Raw genomic sequence first — 21,593 nt, forward strand, 5'->3', positions numbered from 1 at the left:
TAAAATTGGCCCATAGAGGGTTTAAACTTTAAAAAAAAAAAAAAAAAAGGATTGGAAGTCAGTCAAAAATCTGATTGGTGCATCTTCTGCCCCTTCCTCCTCCATACAGAACCTCAATCTTTATTTCCCCTCATTCATTATTCTAGTCTACTGAACTAACCATGCCGGATGTATTGTATATACAGGATGACTTCTTTCCAAACACTTGCATTGTAATGATATTCCTGAAACAAGAATTGCTCTCCCTTTTTTCATTGAAATAAAAAATAAACTCCGAATACAGGTAAAGATAAAACATATGGATTATTTATTTATTTAAAATACAATGAATGAATTGAGATACATTTAATTTATTAATACCTAATTCTCTGCTCGTGATTCTTGTTTTAACAAGAAAACAAAAAAGGAAAAGCTCTGTACATCAGTAAGAGTGATTCTCAGAGACCAGGACCAAAAGGCCCCACCGTTGCCATGGCATTACAGCTGCTGTGTAATGATGCAGGCTGATCTTGTAACTTTTCCTCAGTACAGTTATACAATATATACAGTATGTAGTCTCCCGTGTGAGGAGTCGCGGTGAGAAAAAAAACCTCACACACTGCACACGTCAAATCGGATATATCCTATGCCCACTGCCCGAAAAGAGAAGTCCTACTCAAACTGAGTATCAGACAAAAAAAAAAGAAAAAGAAAAAACAAAATCATCTACTCATGAGAGACAGAAAGGAGTGCCCGAGGTTCAGCTTTACATAAACGTTTTGAAAGAAGGAACACAAAAAGATGGAGTTCCCAGGAGCACACAGCCACTGAAGATGCAACACAGTCAGCGCTCCTCTCCTGACGCCGGCCGACTGCCTGGTGGCCTGCAGCCACGCCCGTCCGTGTCCACGCCCGCAAGCTGACCGCTGACCACTGGAGCACACCGTCACCCTGGAAAGGGCAACAGGCTGGTGGTGTTTGATCCTATGGTAATGGTCCCTAACGTGTGGAGTCGTGTGTGTGTGTGCGTGTTTTTGTTTGTGTTTTATCTACGTGTCTGGCTCCTGGTAGTGGAGAGGCGATATGAAGATGCTTGGCACTTATGGTGCCTTAGCTGGACCGGACACAGCTGGCTCTGGGTGATGGATGGAGGCGACGCCAGACGACTTGAATTTGGGGAGGTGGAGGCCGAACTTGTTCTCCACTCCGGCAAAAGTGGCTGCGGCCAGGCGATAGCCTCCGACGTGTTCCGCGTTGATGGGAGGAAGCTCTAGATTGGGAGACTTGGGTGACGGTTCTCTTCCCGCCGGGCGACTGCAGAGAGCAGAGATGATGAGTGGGTCACTTGTCTATTCTAATCTATAAATGAGCGACAAAATCAAAATCGAAGCAGAGTATCGCTTTTCAGTTCGCCACCACTCCTACACATTTTGTGTCCAAATTCGATACTTTTCCCGATTAAAGTTTGTCCAAATAGGACGATGGGGTCTTAAAAAGTTTATAATGATTATTTGTGGGATTTATTGTAATAATGAATTAAGTATTTTTTAAAAATTGATAAGATTTTATGGCTTTTGAGTTTTTCAGTTTGTAAAACATCATTATGCAGAGTTTATCACCTGAATTACATTTTATGATAATTTAGAAAATGGGAAATAAATACATGTTCCCACACTTTATCTTCTTTTATCCATACTTGCAAAATCTTCAAATTGAAAATCCAGATTTTTCCAGGCTGGAATCCTAAATATTTTTATTCAATTTCTCTCTAATCAGCTTTACTTCTTTAGGAAAATAACGCACAAAAAAAACGTTAATTACAGAACAAAAATAAAAAAAAAAACAACTTACTGTCCACCAAAATCAATGTAGAACCATCGCTGCAAAAGTTCGTAAGTCACCAGAGTCACACCAAACTGAGGGGAGGACCGACACATTCGAGCTAGAGGAGGAAAAGACACGTTGCATCTTAAGTGGGAAGGAAAGTACAAGTGTGTGTGTGTGAGTGTGTGTGTTCAGGAGTACGGAGAGAAACGCACCTCCTGCTCCCTTCCACAAAGCGCTGAACCCTTCCTCCCTCATGATCTTTCTGAAGCAATCGATCACCCCTGAGTAGGTGGTCTGTCCTGCTCGTGCTGCGACCTGCAGACGCGTCTTAATGACATCAGCAGGTGTAACGAGGGAGGCCGCAGGGATACCTGGGGAAACAATTACAAATATTTTTAAAAATATGGTTTTTATTTATATTTTCTCATTTAGTACTCAAGGACAAACAGATGTTATCAAGTTTGTTGATGAAGGAAGGATTTCTGATAAAACATCCCAGCTAACATTAGTTGGCTTTTTTTTTTCCTAACTAAAAACCTAATCAGTTTTGAAGTAATCCTATACTGCATTTATACACAACCTCAACTTTTGAATAATACAGCTACACAGATTAGGCCGGAGAGACAGTCAGTTCTGCAGTGCAGAGTTAAAACAGAAAATATATTTTAGCAATATTCCTCCAGCTAAATAACCAGCTTTGCTTGACCTAATGAAAGAATTTGTTTTAACATAACCATGAGACACATTTTTTCTCAAGCTAAATTTAAGCACACTTAAGTTACCGTAACAACTGTAATTCTATGTTACCTGCGATTGCTCCAGCAGTAAGAAGCTGCAGAGGTCCTAGTCTGCCTTGTTCATCGGCAAATTGAGTCTTAAGGTGAGCGTACGCAGGGAAGTAGATGGCCGAGAAGGGAATGTCCCTTAGGAAGCAAGCTTTAGCACCCTGGACAAACATTAAGACACAATGAATTCCACGGGGAAGAGGGGAGGTGAAAAAAACAGTAAGTGTAAATGCCAGAAGGAGGAAAATACTAAAAGATCTGTGCACTGACCTTATACAGGCCGAAGAAGCCAAGGTCACGGACCACGCTCAAAGCGCTGACCCGAGGCCCAGTGGTGATCTCACCTGCGACCTGCAAGCGAATCTTCACAATCTCCAGAGGGTTGGTGAAGATTACCTGCGAGCCTCCGGCCTGAATTAAAGGAGAGTCCAGGGATTATTATTCATTTTTATAAAAAAAAAAACAAAAAAAAAAACGACGAGCTGGGAAGCAGTTCTTTAAAATTAAACTTCACTGAGCTCAAAGGGGAATATTGAATTTAGATGAAAGCTTTACGTCACCTTCTAAGGTATGTAAAGCTTAAAGCAAAGTTATCAAAAACAAAGAAAAAAACAACATATTCCCTTGGATACGGTCTGAAATGTTGCTCTAGAAGCAATTTTTTTTGCCTCTATTTATAGTGAAAGATTTTTAAAAAGGTATCCATGCAATTTAACAACGCATAATGAAACTGCAACTTATTCAATAAGTGCACCCTAAGGGAAAAAACAAAAAACAAAACAAAACAAAAACAAACAAAAAAAACAAAAACTGTTTGCTACTTACACAACCACCAGCCAGAATCTCAGCAAAAAAAGGAATTGTGTCGTCTTTCTCGGTGAATTTATCTCTTACAAAGTCATTCACCTGTGAAAGACAAATACAAAACAGAAGATTACACTTTAATCCATTTTATTTGACATAAAACGTAATGCATAACTGAAGTAGAAGGAAAAGGATTCATAGTTTTCAGAATCTGAACTGCAATGTGCGTTTCTGTTCAGTAAACCTTGATCTTTTTGTTTTCACTTCACAATAATGTGATACTGTGTGCAAAACACAATAACGTTTCTGGTTTTACCAGAAATAAATGTGGAAAAGTTCATCATTGAGCAATACCTTCACCTTCCAGCAAGAACAGCAAAGCTAAACATAACTAAGCTGTACTACACACACGATGCCGGTAGAAGCAGGATGGAATAAATGTGACAGCATCTCTCACAATCTTGATTAAAGACTCTAAATCTGGTGTATCTTATCTTTAGAATAATATAAATATACATATATAAAAAAGAGCAGACACTCACAGTGAGTTTGATAGCTTTCTCAGGCGCCACACCGATGAGCTGAGGAACCAGACCTGTGGAGTGACAGACGACACTTAGGCCATTGCCAAAAACAGAAAAAACAGCAGTGTAGGCGAAATTAAGAGGAAATAAAATGAATCAGTAGCTGAGAACACTGAAAGGAGAGAACAAGAAGTTGCATGGTGGCATTATCTCCAACAAGATAAGGTAACAGAAATAAACTACTACTTTAATGAATCCGTCATAAAAACACAAGCATTAAAGTTCATATGAATAAGAAAGGGATTGTAATGTGAACAAGAGATTAGATAGAAAGCACTGGGAGTGCTGCCTACCTCTGTAGAAGCCAAAGAAACCTTCGTAGCGGAGAACCTTCTTTGCGCAGTCGAAGCTGTTCTTGTACATCAGCTCTCCGACAAATGATCCGGTGGACCTCTGGTTCTGCATTCGGGTCTTCACCAAGTCGATGGGATACACTGCTGTAGCTCCGGTGGCTTTAGAACAAACGGAAAAGATTTTTTAAGGTCAGGCGTGACTGATCCAAAGACATACTGGACTGACCGGTCCGAGGATAACCTACCGCCAGCGATGGAGCCCAGAGTGAACCTGTAGGCCGACTCTGCAACCTGGAGCCACACAGGCCTGGACGATTCCCCCTGGGACTGGTGGAGATGCAACAGAAATGTGACTTTACAAATGAAGATCAACAACTCTTAAGTTTTTATATATATATATATATACATACATATATATATATATCTAAAAAATATTTTGCTATTGATACTGAATGTCTTCTAAAGTGTGAGAAGCTTTGCTGCTTCAAGATATTTAAACATACCGGTAAATGACCTCTTTTTTGATCACAATGCACTTTTAAACCCTTTCATGCTTTAAACTGGAATCAAATTCCAGACTGTGCAAAACACGTCTTCAGTTACCTTAGCATTGTCCCGTCATACAATACTCACATGAAGTGCGTGAAAATAGGGAACAAAGATGCAAATAACAAAAAAAGGCTCCCAAAGAAGCATTTAGGAAAATGCTAAAATGATGTCAGAAAGTAATGGGTTCCTCTCTCCAAATAAATTAACTCTTATTTGTCAAAAAATGTTCCTGTTTATGCGACATCCTGCGTGAGGACAGAAGGGCCTAATTACAGGCATAGGATAAATATTTTAGCCAATAAGGATGTACACCTTTAACAGCTGACTAATGTTTTTGCAAATCAAGTAGGATCGTTTAATTAAACAGGAAAAAAAATCTACAGTGACATCAATCAGAAATGCTTGAACAGTTAATCCCACCTGTTTCTGGGATTCAACCAGATTATAGGGGAGACTGCCCTCCTCTAGTGGAGCTATCCTTTCAATGTCGGCCAGGTTCAGACGTCTGAAAAACATTATTTTATTATTTACCTACATCACAGTAATGCACAAAGTTCAGAGTATTTCCTGGGAATTCCAGTAAATTTAGTAATGGTATATATTCAAGATGTAAATTTGCCAGATTACGTGAGTAGAAGAGGTTTTACCCAGAAGCAGAGTGCAGGCCTGACAACTGGTACAGAATATCAATTTCCATAGGAGTAATTTGACCAAACTTGTTGGCAGCATGAACAAATTCCTCTGCAGAAACGGAGAAAGATGGGAATGAATGACTGCAAACTAAACAGACTTGTGAAATACAAAACTTTAAAAAGAGAGCAATGCGGTCTCACACCTTTAGTCACTTGTGTGTCCTTCCGTGTGCCGGCCATTGTGCTGTAGATCTTACGGATCATCTCCATGTTGTTCAGGAGGGAGTTGAAGGCGTTGAAGTAGGAGAAGCTGACCATGTGAGCAGTGCTGCCCCCTGCAGCCTAGGGGGGGAAAAAAACAACACAATAAATCACATTTTATCGTGACACAAAAACTCGGGACTGATGGGGATAAAACTTGGAGACAAGGTCTGAACAGAACTTAAAAGATGATCGCAACAAGAATTTCTCAAGGATCTTAAGAACTTTTATCACCTTTGATCATGAAACCCAAATGAAGAAAAGAAAAAGATTTCCTGAGTGAGGAGATTTACAGTCCTCTGAAGGTTAGTGTGAGGAATTGTCAAAAAAAAAAAAAAAAAAAAATCTTACTATCAAATCATAGTTTCTGTTTTGACTTTTGTCCATCTGTCTTGCAGGCTTGAATGAAGACATCAGTGCACGCAAAAAAACACTCACTGAAACGAGATTCTCCTCCACGAACGGTGTGAGCATGTGGTGCCGGATTGTGGACATAATGTCACTGAAGTCCAGCGCGGAGATGGCGCCATTTTTCCCCTTGTCCTTCTGGGCAAACGCCTGGCGTGCGTGCTCCAGCTGCAGTTCCTGAAAACCACGTCACGAGGCCGAGCGTAAGAAACGGACAAAATGTGTAACGGAAACTCAATACGGACAGGGATCGAAGGTAAAAACAAGTGTGTGCGCATGCGGCGAACCTGCAGGAACTGGGTGAACTCCAAGTAGCTGAGCTGTTTCTGGCGGTTGTTGCCAAAGTGGAGACGGATGAACTCGCACTCCCAGTTGAAGGGAATGTGGTGGTGCACTGTGGTCTGGCTGAAGATGTCTCGCACATTCTCTACAGCGAAAGCACAAGACATGAATAAAATTCCGCGCACACGGTGCCCTGCAAAATGACAGAACTTTTTCAGGTTACAAAGATGAAGAGTTTTTACAATTCCTCCTGGCGAAATGGATCGTGCTTAATCAGAGTTGATGGAGTGTGTCTGGGAACGTCAGCTTTCAAGGCTTGCAATAGGTTTCCAGTCTCCACTTTGACTAGACCATTCTACCTTGTTCAGGAAAAATATGTTTACAGCATAATACTGTTTGTTCCCTAACAAAACTTTCCGGCGGTTACCAAACAGCTGGATTTACACTGAGATTAAATGACACACAGATGGACTTTGTTTAAACACTGGTTGACCACTTTTGACAATTATGCGTTTTATTTAAGATTTTACCAAAAGGTGCAGGGCATAAATTTACAGTATATTTGTTAAAAATGTTTTCAATTTTATTTTTCTTCCACTTTACAGTTACATACTGCTTTGTGTCGGTTTATCACATGAAACTGACATATGATAAACATGGAAGTTTGTAGTTGTAGAATGACAAAATGTGAAAAAAATTCCAAGGTGTATGAACACTTTCACCAAGGCATCATTTTGTAATTGAACTATATTTGACTGATCTTGTTAATGCCACAACAAAAAGCCTGCGTGTAACACAGGAAAGTAAATAAAGGAGGAAAGAAACCGGTCATGAGAGTGATTACAAAATTCCACTCATGTGCCCACTGACTAATCTGGTTAACAATTCTATGCTGGGTAATGATTTCCACAAATATAAGGTCAAATTAAAGTTATGTTGAACTTTAAGTTGTAAAGTTCAACTTTACAACTTTAAGTTGTAAAGTTCAACATAAGATAAAGGGTCACTTCAAATACAAAAGTGTCTTTTTGACACCGGATGTTATATTTTTTTTAATGGATACCTAGTCAGGATGCTGAAATAATTCAAGAAAATTTTAACCAAAAGCTTCAGCGATAAGAACAAGCTTACACCAAAACACTTCAGCGTCGTACAGTATTTTTTGTTAAGTGAAAAACACATACCAAATGAGACGGTGCCGGTCCCAGTGTTATCAAACAGCTGGAAGGCGACTATAAAGAGGGCGTCGGGCGCACACAGCACCGATTCAAAAGCAAGAAACTCCTGGAATGAGATCAGCCTACAATTGGGTGTAGGTTGAACAAAAGGAGCACAAAATCAATTATCTCATAACGGAAGGCAAAATTAAAAAGCAAAGCTGGATCATACAACACCGTCAGACAAAGAACTCTCTGATTTCACGTAGGCGTTATTAGCAAAAAAAAAAAAACACATTTAAACAGCAATTGTGTGCATGTTGCTGTATATGTATGACACAAGGCCTGCTGCTGAGTCGCACGTAGTCCTATCTTATCTTTAAGCATAATTACTGCTACTGACCTGCAAATGTCATAAGAAATGAATTATTAATGATAAGCCAGGGGTTTTGTGTGTCTGTGCGCTGACTGCAGCAGCTTACCCGTCCTTCGTGGTGTCGGCTACCGCGGCGATGAGTTGGACCGTTTTGGGGTTGTGGTGAATCCGTGTGTGCAGTCCAAGATACTTCTGGACAAAGTCTTCCGGGGTCATGAACCTATCGCCATCCTTGTCCACTATGCTGGCGTACTAACAAAAGAGAAAAGACAAACGACCCTTTTCAGTAATACTCAGGCATTACATTTGAAAAACTGGAGTAGCTAATACAGTATTTGTAGCGCGGCATTGACCGCACGCGCCTGGGCACATGTGAAGGTATGCAAACAAATGTGCGCTGATGCTTTTGGCTCGAGCTCCTCGGTTATCTGACCTGTTAATGTCAGGACACTAAAATCTGCTGACCCACTTACAGATCACACGCCGGGTCACACACTTGACATGTAGCGGACAGCAGAGCAAGGTGAAGGCACACAAAGCAGCACCATGATTACACAGAGAGTCTCTCATGGTATAATTACCATGAATAGCAATTAAAACCAAAACATTTGAAATGATCCAATTGCTTTTTTTTAAAGCAATGCTGCTAGAATATAAGCATATATATATGTATATATGTGTATATATATATATATATATATACACATATATACATATATATAAATAAAACGTTTTAGGAAATTGTAATCAAGTCATCTACAACATTTATTGATGTTTTGAGTTTGAAACCAAAACTGAAGGATGCTAAGTTTAAGAAAACATAGTAATTGGACATAACAGCATCTAATATTGCTATTCTACTTTTTATAGAGTAACATAAATGTAACAAGTTAGTCAAGAACTTTCAGGCAGCAGGTTGGGAGGGGAAGTGCTTAAACTGCTAATTTTAGTAGTTTTGGAAACAACGTTGATGCTGGTTCTGTCACTGCCCCACACTTGCTCTGTGTTTTCTGGTAAACAGCTGTTTTAGTTTGACTGTAGTATTTTTTATTTAAACAGAGCATGAGAACTGGTGTGACGTTCTTTACTGGCAGGTTTACAATTCAGAAATTATTTTTTCAATTTTGGATAGTGTGCTAGCTTTAAGCTAAGCTTTGCGGCATTCAAGAACCAGAGAGAAACTACTGTCTGATAGTACGGCATAAAAAATAAATATATTTAAAAGTCATGCAAACTACAGCAAGCACAAATGACACTTTTCAATTGAGACTTTCAACTGATTTGTCTGCAAAGGGCACTTAGTTCAAATCAGTTTATTGATGTAGTGTTAAATTATAATCAGTGTCATCTTAATTCAAGTACAAAAATCAATCATATAGTCCTATTTATACCAGTTTGATCAAGGTCTGTTGATCATATAATGTCACCGGGTAAAAAGTTATCTATTAAAAGGAGCTCAGTAGATTGCAACGTCATTGACTCCAAGGACAACTGGTGAAAACTTTTACTCATCTAAGAAAAGAAGGCTATTTGCAAACTGGTAATATGTCGTTTTGCACAACCGATGTTAGTTTTATAGGAATAAAAACTGTTAAAGCTTTTTACCTTCTGGAAAATGGTTTTCAGCTCATTTGGGTCCCCACGTTTGGTAGATTGCACCTACAAGCAAACACAGAACGAATAAGCAATTCAACAGTGACAGTGTAGGTTGTCAGGTTTCCAAGCAAGCAAGCTGCTGATTCAGTCAGGTTTTTACAAGGCGCTGCACTCATCGCAGCAGAAAACGAAACGAGCTAACTCCATTCAACAAAAGCAGGAAATGTCACAGGAATGTCAAAGCTGTTAAAGAAAGGGGCTCGTCGTCACTAAGCTGGAAAAGTTAGGTGGACAAAATTATATTACACTCTACTGGCAAAGACCTAGAGATGGAGAAACCGGGTAGCAAGCTAGCATAGAGAGGCAAACTGCCACGACATGTTAACGTTTGCGTCCACAAAATGCGAAACGAAGAGTACGAGCAAAAGCCCGAGTCTTCGCAAACAGTGCCACTTCTGCTGCTAACCAGACTCTCATACAAGCGGTTTCTTATGGTTTCCGGCTAATTCTGAGTCGTTAATGTCTCATCAAGGCCAACCGCCGCAGGGACGGCAGTTAGCCCTAGTGATGCTACAGCGTCGGATTGCACCGCACCCGAGACGCCCTCCCCGGACACGACCACGCAGCCGTGCTTCAATAACTCATACGCGACAAAAAGAGCAGAAAACACCAACAGTCACGAGAGTAAAAGTGGGGAAATGGATAAAAGACCAATGCCCAAGTCACCTTGACCGCCATGCTGGTTTGACGTCACACGCAGTGGGCGAGCGAGCAGCGCAGACGCACCTCAGCCCTAGGTCTGAGGAGGAAAGTGAGGAGCGACCGGTTAAAAAAATAAAACTTAACGCACAAATCATCACAAAATAACCAAAACAGAACAATTTCGGATTAAATGTGACTCAGGGGTCTTACTATACTTCTATAATGCGATAACACTCAAATACAGAGGAGCTTATGTGAGAAATCTTACATCACTCTCAGCGTGTGTGAACAAGCTGCGGATTGTTGCCTGTTTTTTTAATACCTGGACTATTGGTCAACAATAACGACCTGCGTCACCAATACTCTACAACAAATCTGAAAGTAGATCAGCGCAACCACATTTTAGAAGAAGGTTCAAAACATTAAAATGACAAAAGAATTTATTTCACTGAAATAAGTCCAATGTTTAAATTTAGCTATATCTTTATAAAAATTGGGTCAATGCTTGTAATACTTTAAATCAAGTTTGACTCAGAAACACTTGGAAGACTGCCCTGCAATGTGATGAACCACTTTCTCCTTTCAATTAAATAATTAAGAATAAAGTATGTTGCAACATAGAGTCAACATTTATTGATGTTGACTCAATAAATGTCGACTCTATTTATTGAGTCAACATTTATAAAATCAAGTTTGACTCAGAAACACTTGGAAGACTGCCCGGTAATGTGAAGAACCACTTTCTCCTTTTAATTAAATAATTAAGAATAAAGTATGTTCCAACATAGAGTCATAGAAAGCCATCTTCTCTATCATAGCTACATTCCTACACCAATGTTCCTATTATATATGGGGTTGCATTTGTATCAAAAATAAGTAGATTATGATTACTTAACAGGCTGGAAACATTTTGCCCGTATTAAATTTAAAAAGAAAAATTGAAAGTAAATAATTTTAATAACAAGCTACATTGTATTTGTAATTGAAAAACTATTCTTAGCACACACGTTTTAGTAAAGGTTTTTAAAAAATATTATTCAAGCAGAAGGCCAAAGTGTATCACTTACTAGTTAGACTAGTTTTTTTTTATTCAATATGATTTTTAAGTTTTTTTTTAATTATAACATACATTTCATTTTTTAGGCGTTTTTAGGATTTCTTTTATTTAAAAAAATATTTACAACTGACTGTGGCTGTGTGTTCACAGGTGATATGACTAATGTTTGTTTTCACTGATAAGGCTGTGACCCTCTGCTGTGTGACTTACCAGGGGTTGTCACATTGCTTAAAATAGAGGTAATGTTATCTATTTTTAGTTGTTTATGGTAAGGGTCAACAAAAGGGGTCAAATATACTACTGACCTCAAAATTTAGAATCCAGTATTACAATAGCTCGGTCCATACAATGTGAAGTGTATGATAAAGTCCTAGCTTTATATATGTGATTATGTTTGATTATTTAGAAATTAAACAATCAAAACAACTTAAATAAAAGAGACATTTTATTTATTTGGTAATTAGGCAGTAGAAAAAAAAAAGGAGGAGATGGCAACTTTTAAATCTACTCCTGTTACCTGACATTTTGGGCTAAATCTGTGTGCTGATGGGTTTGACACATTTGACAGTTAGCCATAATGTTCAATAGAGGGCGCCAAAAAGGCTTAAACATTTCTGTAGCTTAATCATTTGAAAACTACAGGAGTAACAACAGACACTTAACTCTGTTGTTTGACTGAAAGATGGGAATGGATACGCCAAAAAAAAAGGCCTAATGTAAATAAAGCTGAGTCGTTACACAAGACCTGAGTCACGTGACAGTTGCAAAGTTAACCAGTTATAGTCACATGACCAATGATTTTTCGATCACGTGACCACAACAGGTTATATTTAATGGCGGCCGCCGTTGCTGGCTGCTCTGTGGGGCTCCCCAGCAGGAAAGGTATTTAATGAACTTAGCACTTCGATTCAGCTACTTCAGTGTTAGTCAGTTAACATTAGCGGCTTAATTTAAAACAGCGACATATAGTCTATAGCAACCTTTACGAAAATCCCTTTTGAATACACTGTAAATTATTTATTTAGCTTATTTATGAGCAGAACACTATTTTAATCTATATTTGTATTGATTGCTATGAATAAGGTAACGTAAGAACAGCTTTTATGCTACAGCCGCCAATTCTGATTTTATTACTAGCATTTTATTACTAGTTTATGTGAGTGATACAGCGGATAATCGTAAACTGGATGGGAGAAGATGCACAGTTTTGATATCAAGTGTTTAACGCTGTCTCATCCAACTTTCCTGTGAAGGATCAGGCTTATTTGTGACCAAGCAGCATTTATAAAGACCAAAATAACACAGCAGAAAGGTCAAGGCTGACGGCTTTAGGTTGTAAGAGGCTGCAAGACAATTTAGACCAGGATAGAGGTTCACCTTATAGCAGAACAACAACCTTAAACAAACAACCAAAACTGCTGTGGAGCAGTTTAGATCAAAGCATATTTATGTACTACAATGGTACAGTCAAAATCCAGTCTTAAAGTGTGTTGAGTCTTTAGCAAGACTTGAAAACAAGTGTTTACAGATATTCTTCATATACTGACTGAGTGTGGGCTCACTGTACAAAGAAGAATGGGCAGATAGTTCAGTCTGTGGATGTGTAAAGCTAGCAGAAACCTACCCCAAAAAGCTGTGAAAAGTTCAACAAAATATTTGACTCAGAGGGACAGAATATAGACTTTTAAAAATATTTTTCACATATACCTATTTGAAATCTATTGATAATTTTTCTTCCACTTCAAAATTGTACACTCCTTTGTGTTGGCCAAAAACATAAGTAATCCTGTTATAAAATATTTAGGTTTTTGATTGCAACATGACAAAATAAAACAACAATGATCAAGGGTTTTAAATAGTTTTGCATGGCACTTTATATTCGAGTTGTATACTTCCTTGTCGCATGCATCATTCAGTAGTTAGTAATGTAAAGAAAGCATAAATAAGTACGACTCTTAAAAGTCTGAACGAAGGAAATCATATCTATTCTTTTAACAAGAGCATGAGCTTTTTATTAAGAACAATAAACATCATGTTTTTTGTAGGAGTGAATTGTTTCCTTCGAAGAGTTTCATCTCTCGGAAGGTGGAGTCGCTCCAAAGATCTCCTGTGTGAGCAACATCGTAGCTTTTTCTGGCGGAAATGGAAAAGTTCTCACAACGTGGTTCGGCCTGCTACTGTTCGGCCAGCCTACGCAGTACCTAAGGTATCATTATACTCTGGAAAAAAAAAAAAAAAAAAAAGATTTTTGATTCATTGATGGGTCTTTTAGTTCGAACTTCTGCTTAAACGTTGATGCTTTTGAACAATAAAGCCATGGGTCAAAAAGTAAACGCAGATGAGCTGAATAGAAAAACATGAAAGTGAATGCAAGGCGAAGGACGTTTTCTCACTTATCCATATTGTAACAACTTGCATGTTTGAATTTCACATTCCTGAAGCCTACTAGTCTATTTTTTCCCTTTTAGTTTTCAACTGGCTTCATTAATTGATGCTAGTTTAATCTAAACAGAAACTATTTAATTTCAGAGTTCAGTTCAGTTTAATTTACATGCATCTTTTCTTACCTTCCCTCTGACTGAAGCACATCGTGCAGCCTGACTACGTCAGCACTGGGCTGGTCCCAGAATGGCCAGACTACATCGAGATCAAGAACCAAGAGCAGATCGAAGGCCTTGCTAGAGCATGTCAACTTGCCAGACATGTACTTCTACTTGCTGGAGGCAGTCTGAAAGTAGGAATAAAACCGCCGCAAGTCTTGTTTAAGTTTATGTGTCATCAGAATAGAAACAACAACGTCTGTTATTTGTGGCTTTCAGGTTGGCATGACAACAGATGAAATAGACTTCATTGTGCACCAGGAGACAATCAGGCACAATGCTTACCCCTCCCCTCTTGGATATGGAGGTTTTCCTAAGTCGGTCTGTACGTCTGTGAACAACGTGGTGTGTCATGGCATACCTGACAGGTAAACGGTTTGAATAGTTGGCGAATTTCTTTTTAAAGTCGGGGTAAATCTTTAGATTAATTCTGTTTTCAAAGCTTTTTTAAATAAACTAAACTTGGGTAACATCTTTCCACAATGTCAAATCTTTAAAGAACAAAAACAAACAAATAAAAAAAAAAGTGCTGAATAAAGGGAACTTCCACGAAATCCACGTGTAGCAAGGTAGCAAATGTAAGGCGTTTTAAAATGTAATGCGATACCTTCTGATCTGCAGCCGCAAACTTGAAGACGGTGACATTATCAACGTCGACGTCACAGTAAGCTTATGCAGTGTTCCACATTTTATAAATAAAACCTTATGCTGCAGATGTCAACAGCACAACTCACGTTTCTTACCTCTGCTTTGTTTGGAACAGGTGTATTTGGATGGCTACCATGGTGACACCTCAGAAACCTTCTTGATTGGTCAGGTGGATGAGGTCGGCCAGCGGCTGGTGGAGACGGCGAGGCGTTGCAGAGACGAGGCCATCGCCGTATGCAAACCAGGAGCGGAGCTTTGTGTTATAGGAAATACTATCAGGTATACTTTGCGGCGAATACGCGCGTCAAATGTTTACATGCAACTGGATGTTGTTCTTTTTCTGTTTGACCACTTTACGTTAAATCGGTTCTGTATCTGCAGTGAAATAGCCCAGTCCGATGGCTTTCAAGTTTGTCCGTATTTCATTGGACATGGAATAGGCTCGTATTTTCATTGCCATCCTGAGATTTGGCACCACGGTAAGTTGGTTCCTAATTGCAGTAATGTGATTTAGACAATGACATTTTTTATTGCTATGAATTTATTATTATACATTCACAAGAAAAAAAACAGGGCTTGTATTGGTCCAGTTTGATAAAGAATGCTTCTCTTTTCAGCTAATGATAACGACATAACCATGGACGAAGGGATGTCTTTCACAATAGGTAGGATAATCCAGGGTTTTTTTTTTTCTATACCTAAATATGCAAATGTCTGGAATCAGTGGTTGTTAACGTCTGTTAATCTCGATCTGTTAGAGCCTATAGTGATGGAGGGGTCTCCAGAGTTCAGAATCCTTAAGGACAAATGGACCGCGGTGTCGGTCGACGATAAAAGGTAAGAAGTGCTTTGTATTTGTAACGTTTTATTCCACTGAAGCTGAATGATAGTGTTAGTAAGTAGCAGTGCACTGCTGAGCTTTGTTCAGCATGTGGCATGCAGAGTCTCCTGGACCGTACTGAGTGAGGTATGAACGTTTTAGGAGGGCTCAACTGGGGAGTGAGTTATGCTCGGCTTGTTACATTTTTTGCAGGAGGTTGTTACAAATCTGCAAATCGCCACAGAATAAACTCTGAAGTTTTTTGCTCACAACATAATTTGATACACACACACAAAAAAAGGTTGACAGCAGAATAAATAGTTTGGATTTTAGATTGAATACTGTGTCTTTGCCCTTAAACACTTAATTCACGGATAGAAGCTGATGCACTATTAGTTCCATTAGCTCAGCATTCATTACTTTTATGCTCATTTAGATGAAACTATATATAAGCCTATTGTAACCTTTTGAAAAATACATGTACTTTAATGTATCTAAATGGATTTAGAGAGCAGACAAATATGCTGTACCACGTGGTGTATATTGCTTGAAAACAACATAATTTAACTATACTAAACTAAACAAACACACTAGCATAAAGATGATTAGTCTATTTCAAAATGAAGTGTACTCATTACATTTGGTAATGCACAGAAAGTATACATCACAGTTGTATTTGTGCTTTTGTAAACATAGCAACTGAGAAAATGTTTACACTTGTTGGTTTACTTGAGTACGCATATTTGGTAGAAACAATCGGGTTACCCTACTTTTTACAAACATAGAATTAAGGGTGAAAGATGAGAGGAAAGGGCTGAAAGGGGGCTAAGTGGATTATTCTGTTTAAAATTGAATTTGCTCCTTACAAAATGTTGTTTAAATTTGGTTGTACAGGTCAGCTCAGTTTGAACACACGGTGCTCATCACAGCCGACGGAGTGAAGATTCTCACCAAACTACCAGAAGAAAACAATCTGTGACAGAAATGGACTGCTACCTCGAATGGTACATCAGTTGTGGGTCTAAGCTACTTTTTGTGATTTTAAAAAAGAAAAACAGTTATGCTACCAGATCTTAACGTAGAATGGCAAAGACCAAGGTTTTCAATCTTGTTCCGTGTGTTGTACGGGAGCTCGAGTCTTACTGCTGAAGCTGACCTAATTATGTGGTTGAGGCATTTCATTGTCTTACAAATTACGTTTTTCTTAAGCTAAATGCCAGTTTCCCCTCACATAAACCTTTTGTGTAAACCTTTTAATGTAACTTTCTAAGTTACATTAAGAAAATAAAATAATGTTCTTTTCTTTTTTTTAGTTTTACTCCCTTTGTGTGTTTAAGCTTGAAATTTATTTTTCTTGAAATACTTAGCTCTGAACTCTTCCTATCCAAATTCAGAAGATAAATGCAGCCAGGAGGTGGCAGCACAAACTCGGACTTTGCCGATAATGTTTCACGCCCTTTCAGTCTGTTAAATAGAAGCAGCTCTACACCCCATTTGACCCTTTTGTATTTGTTCCTCATTGCAGGGGTGGAAAAACCCGTGTGTAAATCTGAGTTTAAGCAAGCCTGCCTCTTGACACTGAAGTCTCCATGTTGACGTTAATCTAAAGCAGCTGTCATCAGTTATGCACCATCCCCAAGTTGCAGAGCCTGAAACTAATTGCTCAGAGGCTTGATAAGCACTGTGCAATGTAATATCTTGACTTTATATTTTTAGGTCAAATTAAAAAAGGAAGGCGTTAAGTATTTGCTCGGTGGAAGTAAAAGCAATCTATTGACTTTTCTTTACTGTGACCTGTCTCTGCATCCGGTCTTCAGATTGATGCAATGTTGAGCAAAACGCGAGAACAAGTTCAGACGAGGCTCTTAAAGTATCTTGAGCGCAACTAAGAGGTTGGCTACCGCTTTAGCCGCTACACCGCTATGAATGTTTGCGTAAATGCTGATAAATCTCAAGAGGCTCGGTAATATGCGATCCCAGCCCGTTGTAAGGGTGTGTTTTCATTTCCTGCTGGTGTGTGTGTGTGTGTGTGTGTGTGTGTGTGTGTGTGAGTGAGGCAGAGTGGGTATGTGTGGTCATGCCAACAGTTTGTGGGCGAAGCAGGAAGGATTAATCAAATAAAGGTGGGTCGTGTTCAGCCAGGATATGATTCAAGTTTTAACATATTAAATGATTAATATCAGGTGACACAACTCACTTATATTTTTGTGACACTTTCATTTAACGTACAGAAAAAACCCCTCCAAATTCCCAGGCTCCACATTTGATCACAGTTTTAGTTATTTGTTAAAGATCTTTGATTTTCAGGGCGGGACGTGCAAACCTGAAGGAGCTTGCACTCCTTATGAATCAGATTGTGATGACGCATACATTTTTTTTATAATCGGCATCCTGCAAATGATTGACGAAGAGCCTAACGTTCAGCTTGAGCATGGGATTTTTATGATGATGATAGATTCAGCAAAAGTGGAGAAGTGAAGGCAGAGATATGCAACATAGAATAAGTAGATAAAGCGAGGGGGTGGGGGGTACTTGAGGGAATTTTTGCTGCTGTCTTTCATTATTTTCCTGCATGTTGGGACTCAATCCCAAACCCTTTCTTTGCAGTTTTATTGTAAAAATCCTCAGCCAGTGGAGAAGTGGAAATCTTAATACTGGGGAGCGTAAGATTTTAATTTATTTTTTTTACCCAGCTTTTATAAATTTGTTACCTAAAGATGTTCCTCAAGCCTGTTTCACTTTCCAGGTGCGCATACCTAAATCCCTGTCTTTCTGTGAGTGAAGCTGTTATATTTCACACCTTTCTGGGACTTTTCACCGTGAAGCACCACAGACATTTGTGGTTTCCCTGGTGATCTGCAGCGTTGTGACATTAACAGAGTGACGCATCATTCCCAAACCTGTGCAGGCAGATATGCCTTATGCACGACAGACAAATGTTATCTGCTTATTCATACTCTGTAATGATTTGCTTCGTCAGTGAATCCAAGGGCTACACTAACACCTGAGCTTTGCTGAACCAGGACATCTGGCCTCAGGCTGAACCAGACTGGGTGACGCCCAATTCCTGAGGGTTTCTACAAACTGGAGGATAAGAAAGTGGAAATAAAGACAACAAAACATTCAAACACATCTTTTTGTATTTGCATTCATTTGTTTGTATGTTTTTAGTTTAGGTTATATTTAATTGATAAGTCTCCTTAATTAGGTTAACTAAACATATGTACGCATGGATTTAAAATTGTTCTACATGTTCTAGCAAACAAACTGTTAAAAACTATGAAAAAAAAAAAAGTAAACAGATCTGCAGACACGCACGGGGTGTTTTCTCTGATATTTACAAGGTTTAAAATGAACTAGACTTAGAATTTGAAATTTCTGGAGTCTTAGTACAGTGTAAATCTTGCTGTGAGCTCCTGGAATAAGAAATTCATCTACTCTCCCATTGTGTTGCCGTGATAACTGTTTATATCTTTTCAGTCTGTGTGAGTCTTTGTTCCTCTGAAAAACTTCTTGATCCTGAACAACCAAAGCAGCTTGCCAAACTATGAACAAGAGCGCTGTGTTACATGTAGTGTGTGTGTGCGCGTGGGCATGTGTGGGTGTGTGAGTGGATGGTATGCATTGCCCAAGGCTGCTCCAAAGAGACTGATAAATTATGTCTTGTTGTTTCTATTGTTTAAAGATTCACATCACTTAAATGTTCACTAGGAACACAGCACTCAGTGCAATCCTCTTTTTCTTTGGACTAGAGAAAAACAGGTTTTACAGCTTATATATATATATATATATATATATATATATATATATATATATATATATACTACATTATATTACATATTAGATTAGATAAACCTAAAAGGAACAAAATCCTTTACCCAAACCAAACACATTTCCCTTGATTGGTTACATAATTTTTCCAAGTGAAATAAACTAATTTTTAATAAATAAAAAAAATGTTTTGTGGCACAAATGTACTTGTGGTAAAAAGAACATACAACCTCTCTGTTAATTTCAAAGGTTTTGTGTAATAAATGATCTGTGTGATGGTGTTTTCTTTGGCTTTAACAGTTCGAGTTTTGGGTTTCAACTTGTACAAAATTGCAGTCTATTCTGAGAAGAAATGTGTTCAAAACATGGATTAGTAAATCTCGATTTGCTGCAATATACATTAAGTTGATCTGATGATAAAGAAATGCCATGAGCTCAGATAATATAATTCTCTGTGTGATGTTTAATTTGCCTAGGTTTTTACAGTGAAGAGTGGAAAGTACTGGTTTCCACCAGGGCGTGTGAAGCTGCAGTATCAAAGAAGTGATGCATCATCTTCAGGCTTGTTCAGGCAGATCTCGCTCGCACAAAGCTGAGTCTGACTGAATAATCCATTAAGCACGGTAGAAATCAGAGTTCCTCAGGGCTAAACAAAATGGTATTGTAGCTTCTTTGATGCATGACGTCTGGGTCACGCATCAAACTTTGTGCTTTCAGCAACAAAATTGAAAAGATCCCAGTTGTAAAACAGGCGGTGGCTATAAAAATGGCACTTTGGAAAGGATAAAATCCTTTTGTTTTACGTGACAGTTTGAAAAAAAAAAAAAAGAATAAAATCAGTACTGATGAGCCTGTTGTGACCGGACTTGGTCCTCATCAGTCATAATCTGCTGTGGGATATGCTCCTGTTCTGTGTTACCTTAACAAGCTGATCGCAAAAACAACTGTGCACCCAACTTACTGCTAGTCATAGCGTCACATTTTGACAAAGAAAAGAAGAGTAGAGAAGAAAAAATGGATAAGAGAAGAAATAAACTGCAAAGCTAAAAAGTTAACATTTACAAAAGGAGAAAAAATAAACTGCCTAGTAAAAAAAAACAAAAAACAAAGACAGTCCCTTTCAATCACCTTGGAGAAGCTCGTCATGTTTTTACATAATATGAAGCCATTTCAGAGTTAGTTGTCAGAATAGCATTCCTGCTCTCTGCAACTACAATAACAGGTTTAATCTTCCTCTTGTCAATCCTAAAAACATCCATATGTGCATTTCAGTCTGTAGATGAAATGCACATATGGATGTTTTATTTGTTTTATTTCTGCTTGCTAAATATGTCATTCAATATACTGTTCAGATTCTGAAACGGATTCAGTTATGAATGAAACAGCAGACAAAGACTCTGATGAAGACCAAGCTCGGTCACATATATTAATATTTGTCTTAAAATAATTGTTAATTATATAATTTGCCCATATTTTAGACTGGATTATACTGAGAAATTTTGATATAGAACATAGAGTAAAAAAAAAAAAAAAGTTACTTTCAAAATGAAAAGTGACATCCAATGGAGAATGTCTGGATTTTATGCTAATGCAAACTGCTACTGGCTAACAGAAACAGTGTGTTAAAATAAAATGTTCTTCCTCCAGTTTTCTGCATTTTACTCCCTGGAATATGTGATCCAGCTGAAGACTGACTTACTATTGAGCTCAGTAGTCAGTGAAATGGTATTGCTGCTGTTAATGAAAAGAAAACACACTAGTTGAGAGAAAAGTGGACATAAAAAGTGGAAACAAACTTAACCCTTTCACCCTTCTTTGCTTTCCAGCTGCTACCAAATATCAGAGCTAAGATGTATTATGTTTAGTCAATAATGCCTTTGAACAGGGACATTTGGCCTTGTAATAACATCTATCTTGACTTCTTTGACTATACAATCTTTCTGTTACAAAGCAAATTACTGCCATTTTTCAGGGTAGGGTGGACACTCCTTGTGTCAGAGTAAAGCAGTAAATCAGAGAAATAAAGTTTGACCTTTTCATGATGTTCTAGAACCCCTTTCACTTTAAAGGAGAAGAGAGAGCCCACTCTTCCAGAAAACTCTGCAACATACATGTATGTCATTTTTGATTGGCAAGACGTCTAATAATGTGCATCTTGTGCAGATTTTAGATTATAAATGTTTCTTTTTTGAAAATCCCCCCACATTATTCTAAATACTAGAGCGCAGCTCACAATAGCAATATGACTTCCCTTTATAACGGTTTACCTTCTCTGCAAATGAGATAAGATTAAAGAGCATATGTATGAGAAGATAAGGTATAAAGACAATGCACCTGATAATACATGAAACAAACATTATCTTTTCAGTAACATTGTTTCTTAGAATGTGTTTTTCCTTCACCAAATGAACCTTTTACACTTTGTGAACCAGTCAGATTACTTTACTTTTTTTTTTTTTTTT

The 21,593-nt window shown here is 38.3% G+C and overlaps 2 protein-coding genes and 1 long non-coding RNA gene across 3 annotated transcripts; 1 reads left to right on the forward strand and 2 right to left on the reverse strand.

The window, feature by feature from the left end:
* Positions 1–278: 278 nt before the first annotated feature.
* LOC106946949 (calcium-binding mitochondrial carrier protein Aralar1-like) lies at positions 279–10,346 on the reverse strand. The gene is made up of 18 exons (XM_015031659.1): positions 10,260–10,346; positions 9,543–9,596; positions 8,044–8,189; positions 7,589–7,704; positions 6,410–6,549; positions 6,153–6,299; positions 5,657–5,795; positions 5,469–5,562; positions 5,242–5,326; positions 4,518–4,599; positions 4,273–4,431; positions 3,938–3,990; positions 3,417–3,497; positions 2,862–3,002; positions 2,614–2,752; positions 2,019–2,177; positions 1,831–1,921; positions 279–1,293 (listed from the first exon to the last, which is right to left on the reverse strand). The coding sequence occupies exons 1-18, from the start codon at positions 10,269–10,271 to the stop codon at positions 1,080–1,082; spliced, it is 2,052 nt and encodes a 683-aa protein (XP_014887145.1). The 5' UTR covers positions 10,272–10,346; the 3' UTR covers positions 279–1,079.
* On the reverse strand, positions 3,647–3,931 carry LOC106946952 (uncharacterized). Its single transcript, XR_001424882.1, has 2 exons — positions 3,801–3,931; positions 3,647–3,755 (listed from the first exon to the last, which is right to left on the reverse strand). It is a non-coding gene; the product is annotated as an uncharacterized LOC106946952 (long non-coding RNA).
* Positions 10,347–12,082: 1,736 nt separating the features above from the next.
* On the forward strand, positions 12,083–18,492 carry metap1d (methionyl aminopeptidase type 1D (mitochondrial)). Its single transcript, XM_015031664.1, has 10 exons — positions 12,083–12,174; positions 13,338–13,498; positions 13,877–14,026; positions 14,112–14,260; positions 14,514–14,556; positions 14,656–14,819; positions 14,922–15,019; positions 15,158–15,205; positions 15,299–15,377; positions 16,255–18,492. The coding sequence occupies exons 1-10, from the start codon at positions 12,087–12,089 to the stop codon at positions 16,337–16,339; spliced, it is 1,065 nt and encodes a 354-aa protein (XP_014887150.1). The 5' UTR covers positions 12,083–12,086; the 3' UTR covers positions 16,340–18,492.
* Positions 18,493–21,593: the final 3,101 nt, after the last annotated feature.

Source organism: Poecilia latipinna, unplaced genomic scaffold, assembly GCF_001443285.1.
Source record: "Poecilia latipinna isolate Pla-1442-1.1 unplaced genomic scaffold, P_latipinna-1.0 Scaffold214, whole genome shotgun sequence".
NCBI lineage: Eukaryota > Metazoa > Chordata > Actinopteri > Cyprinodontiformes > Poeciliidae > Poecilia > Poecilia latipinna.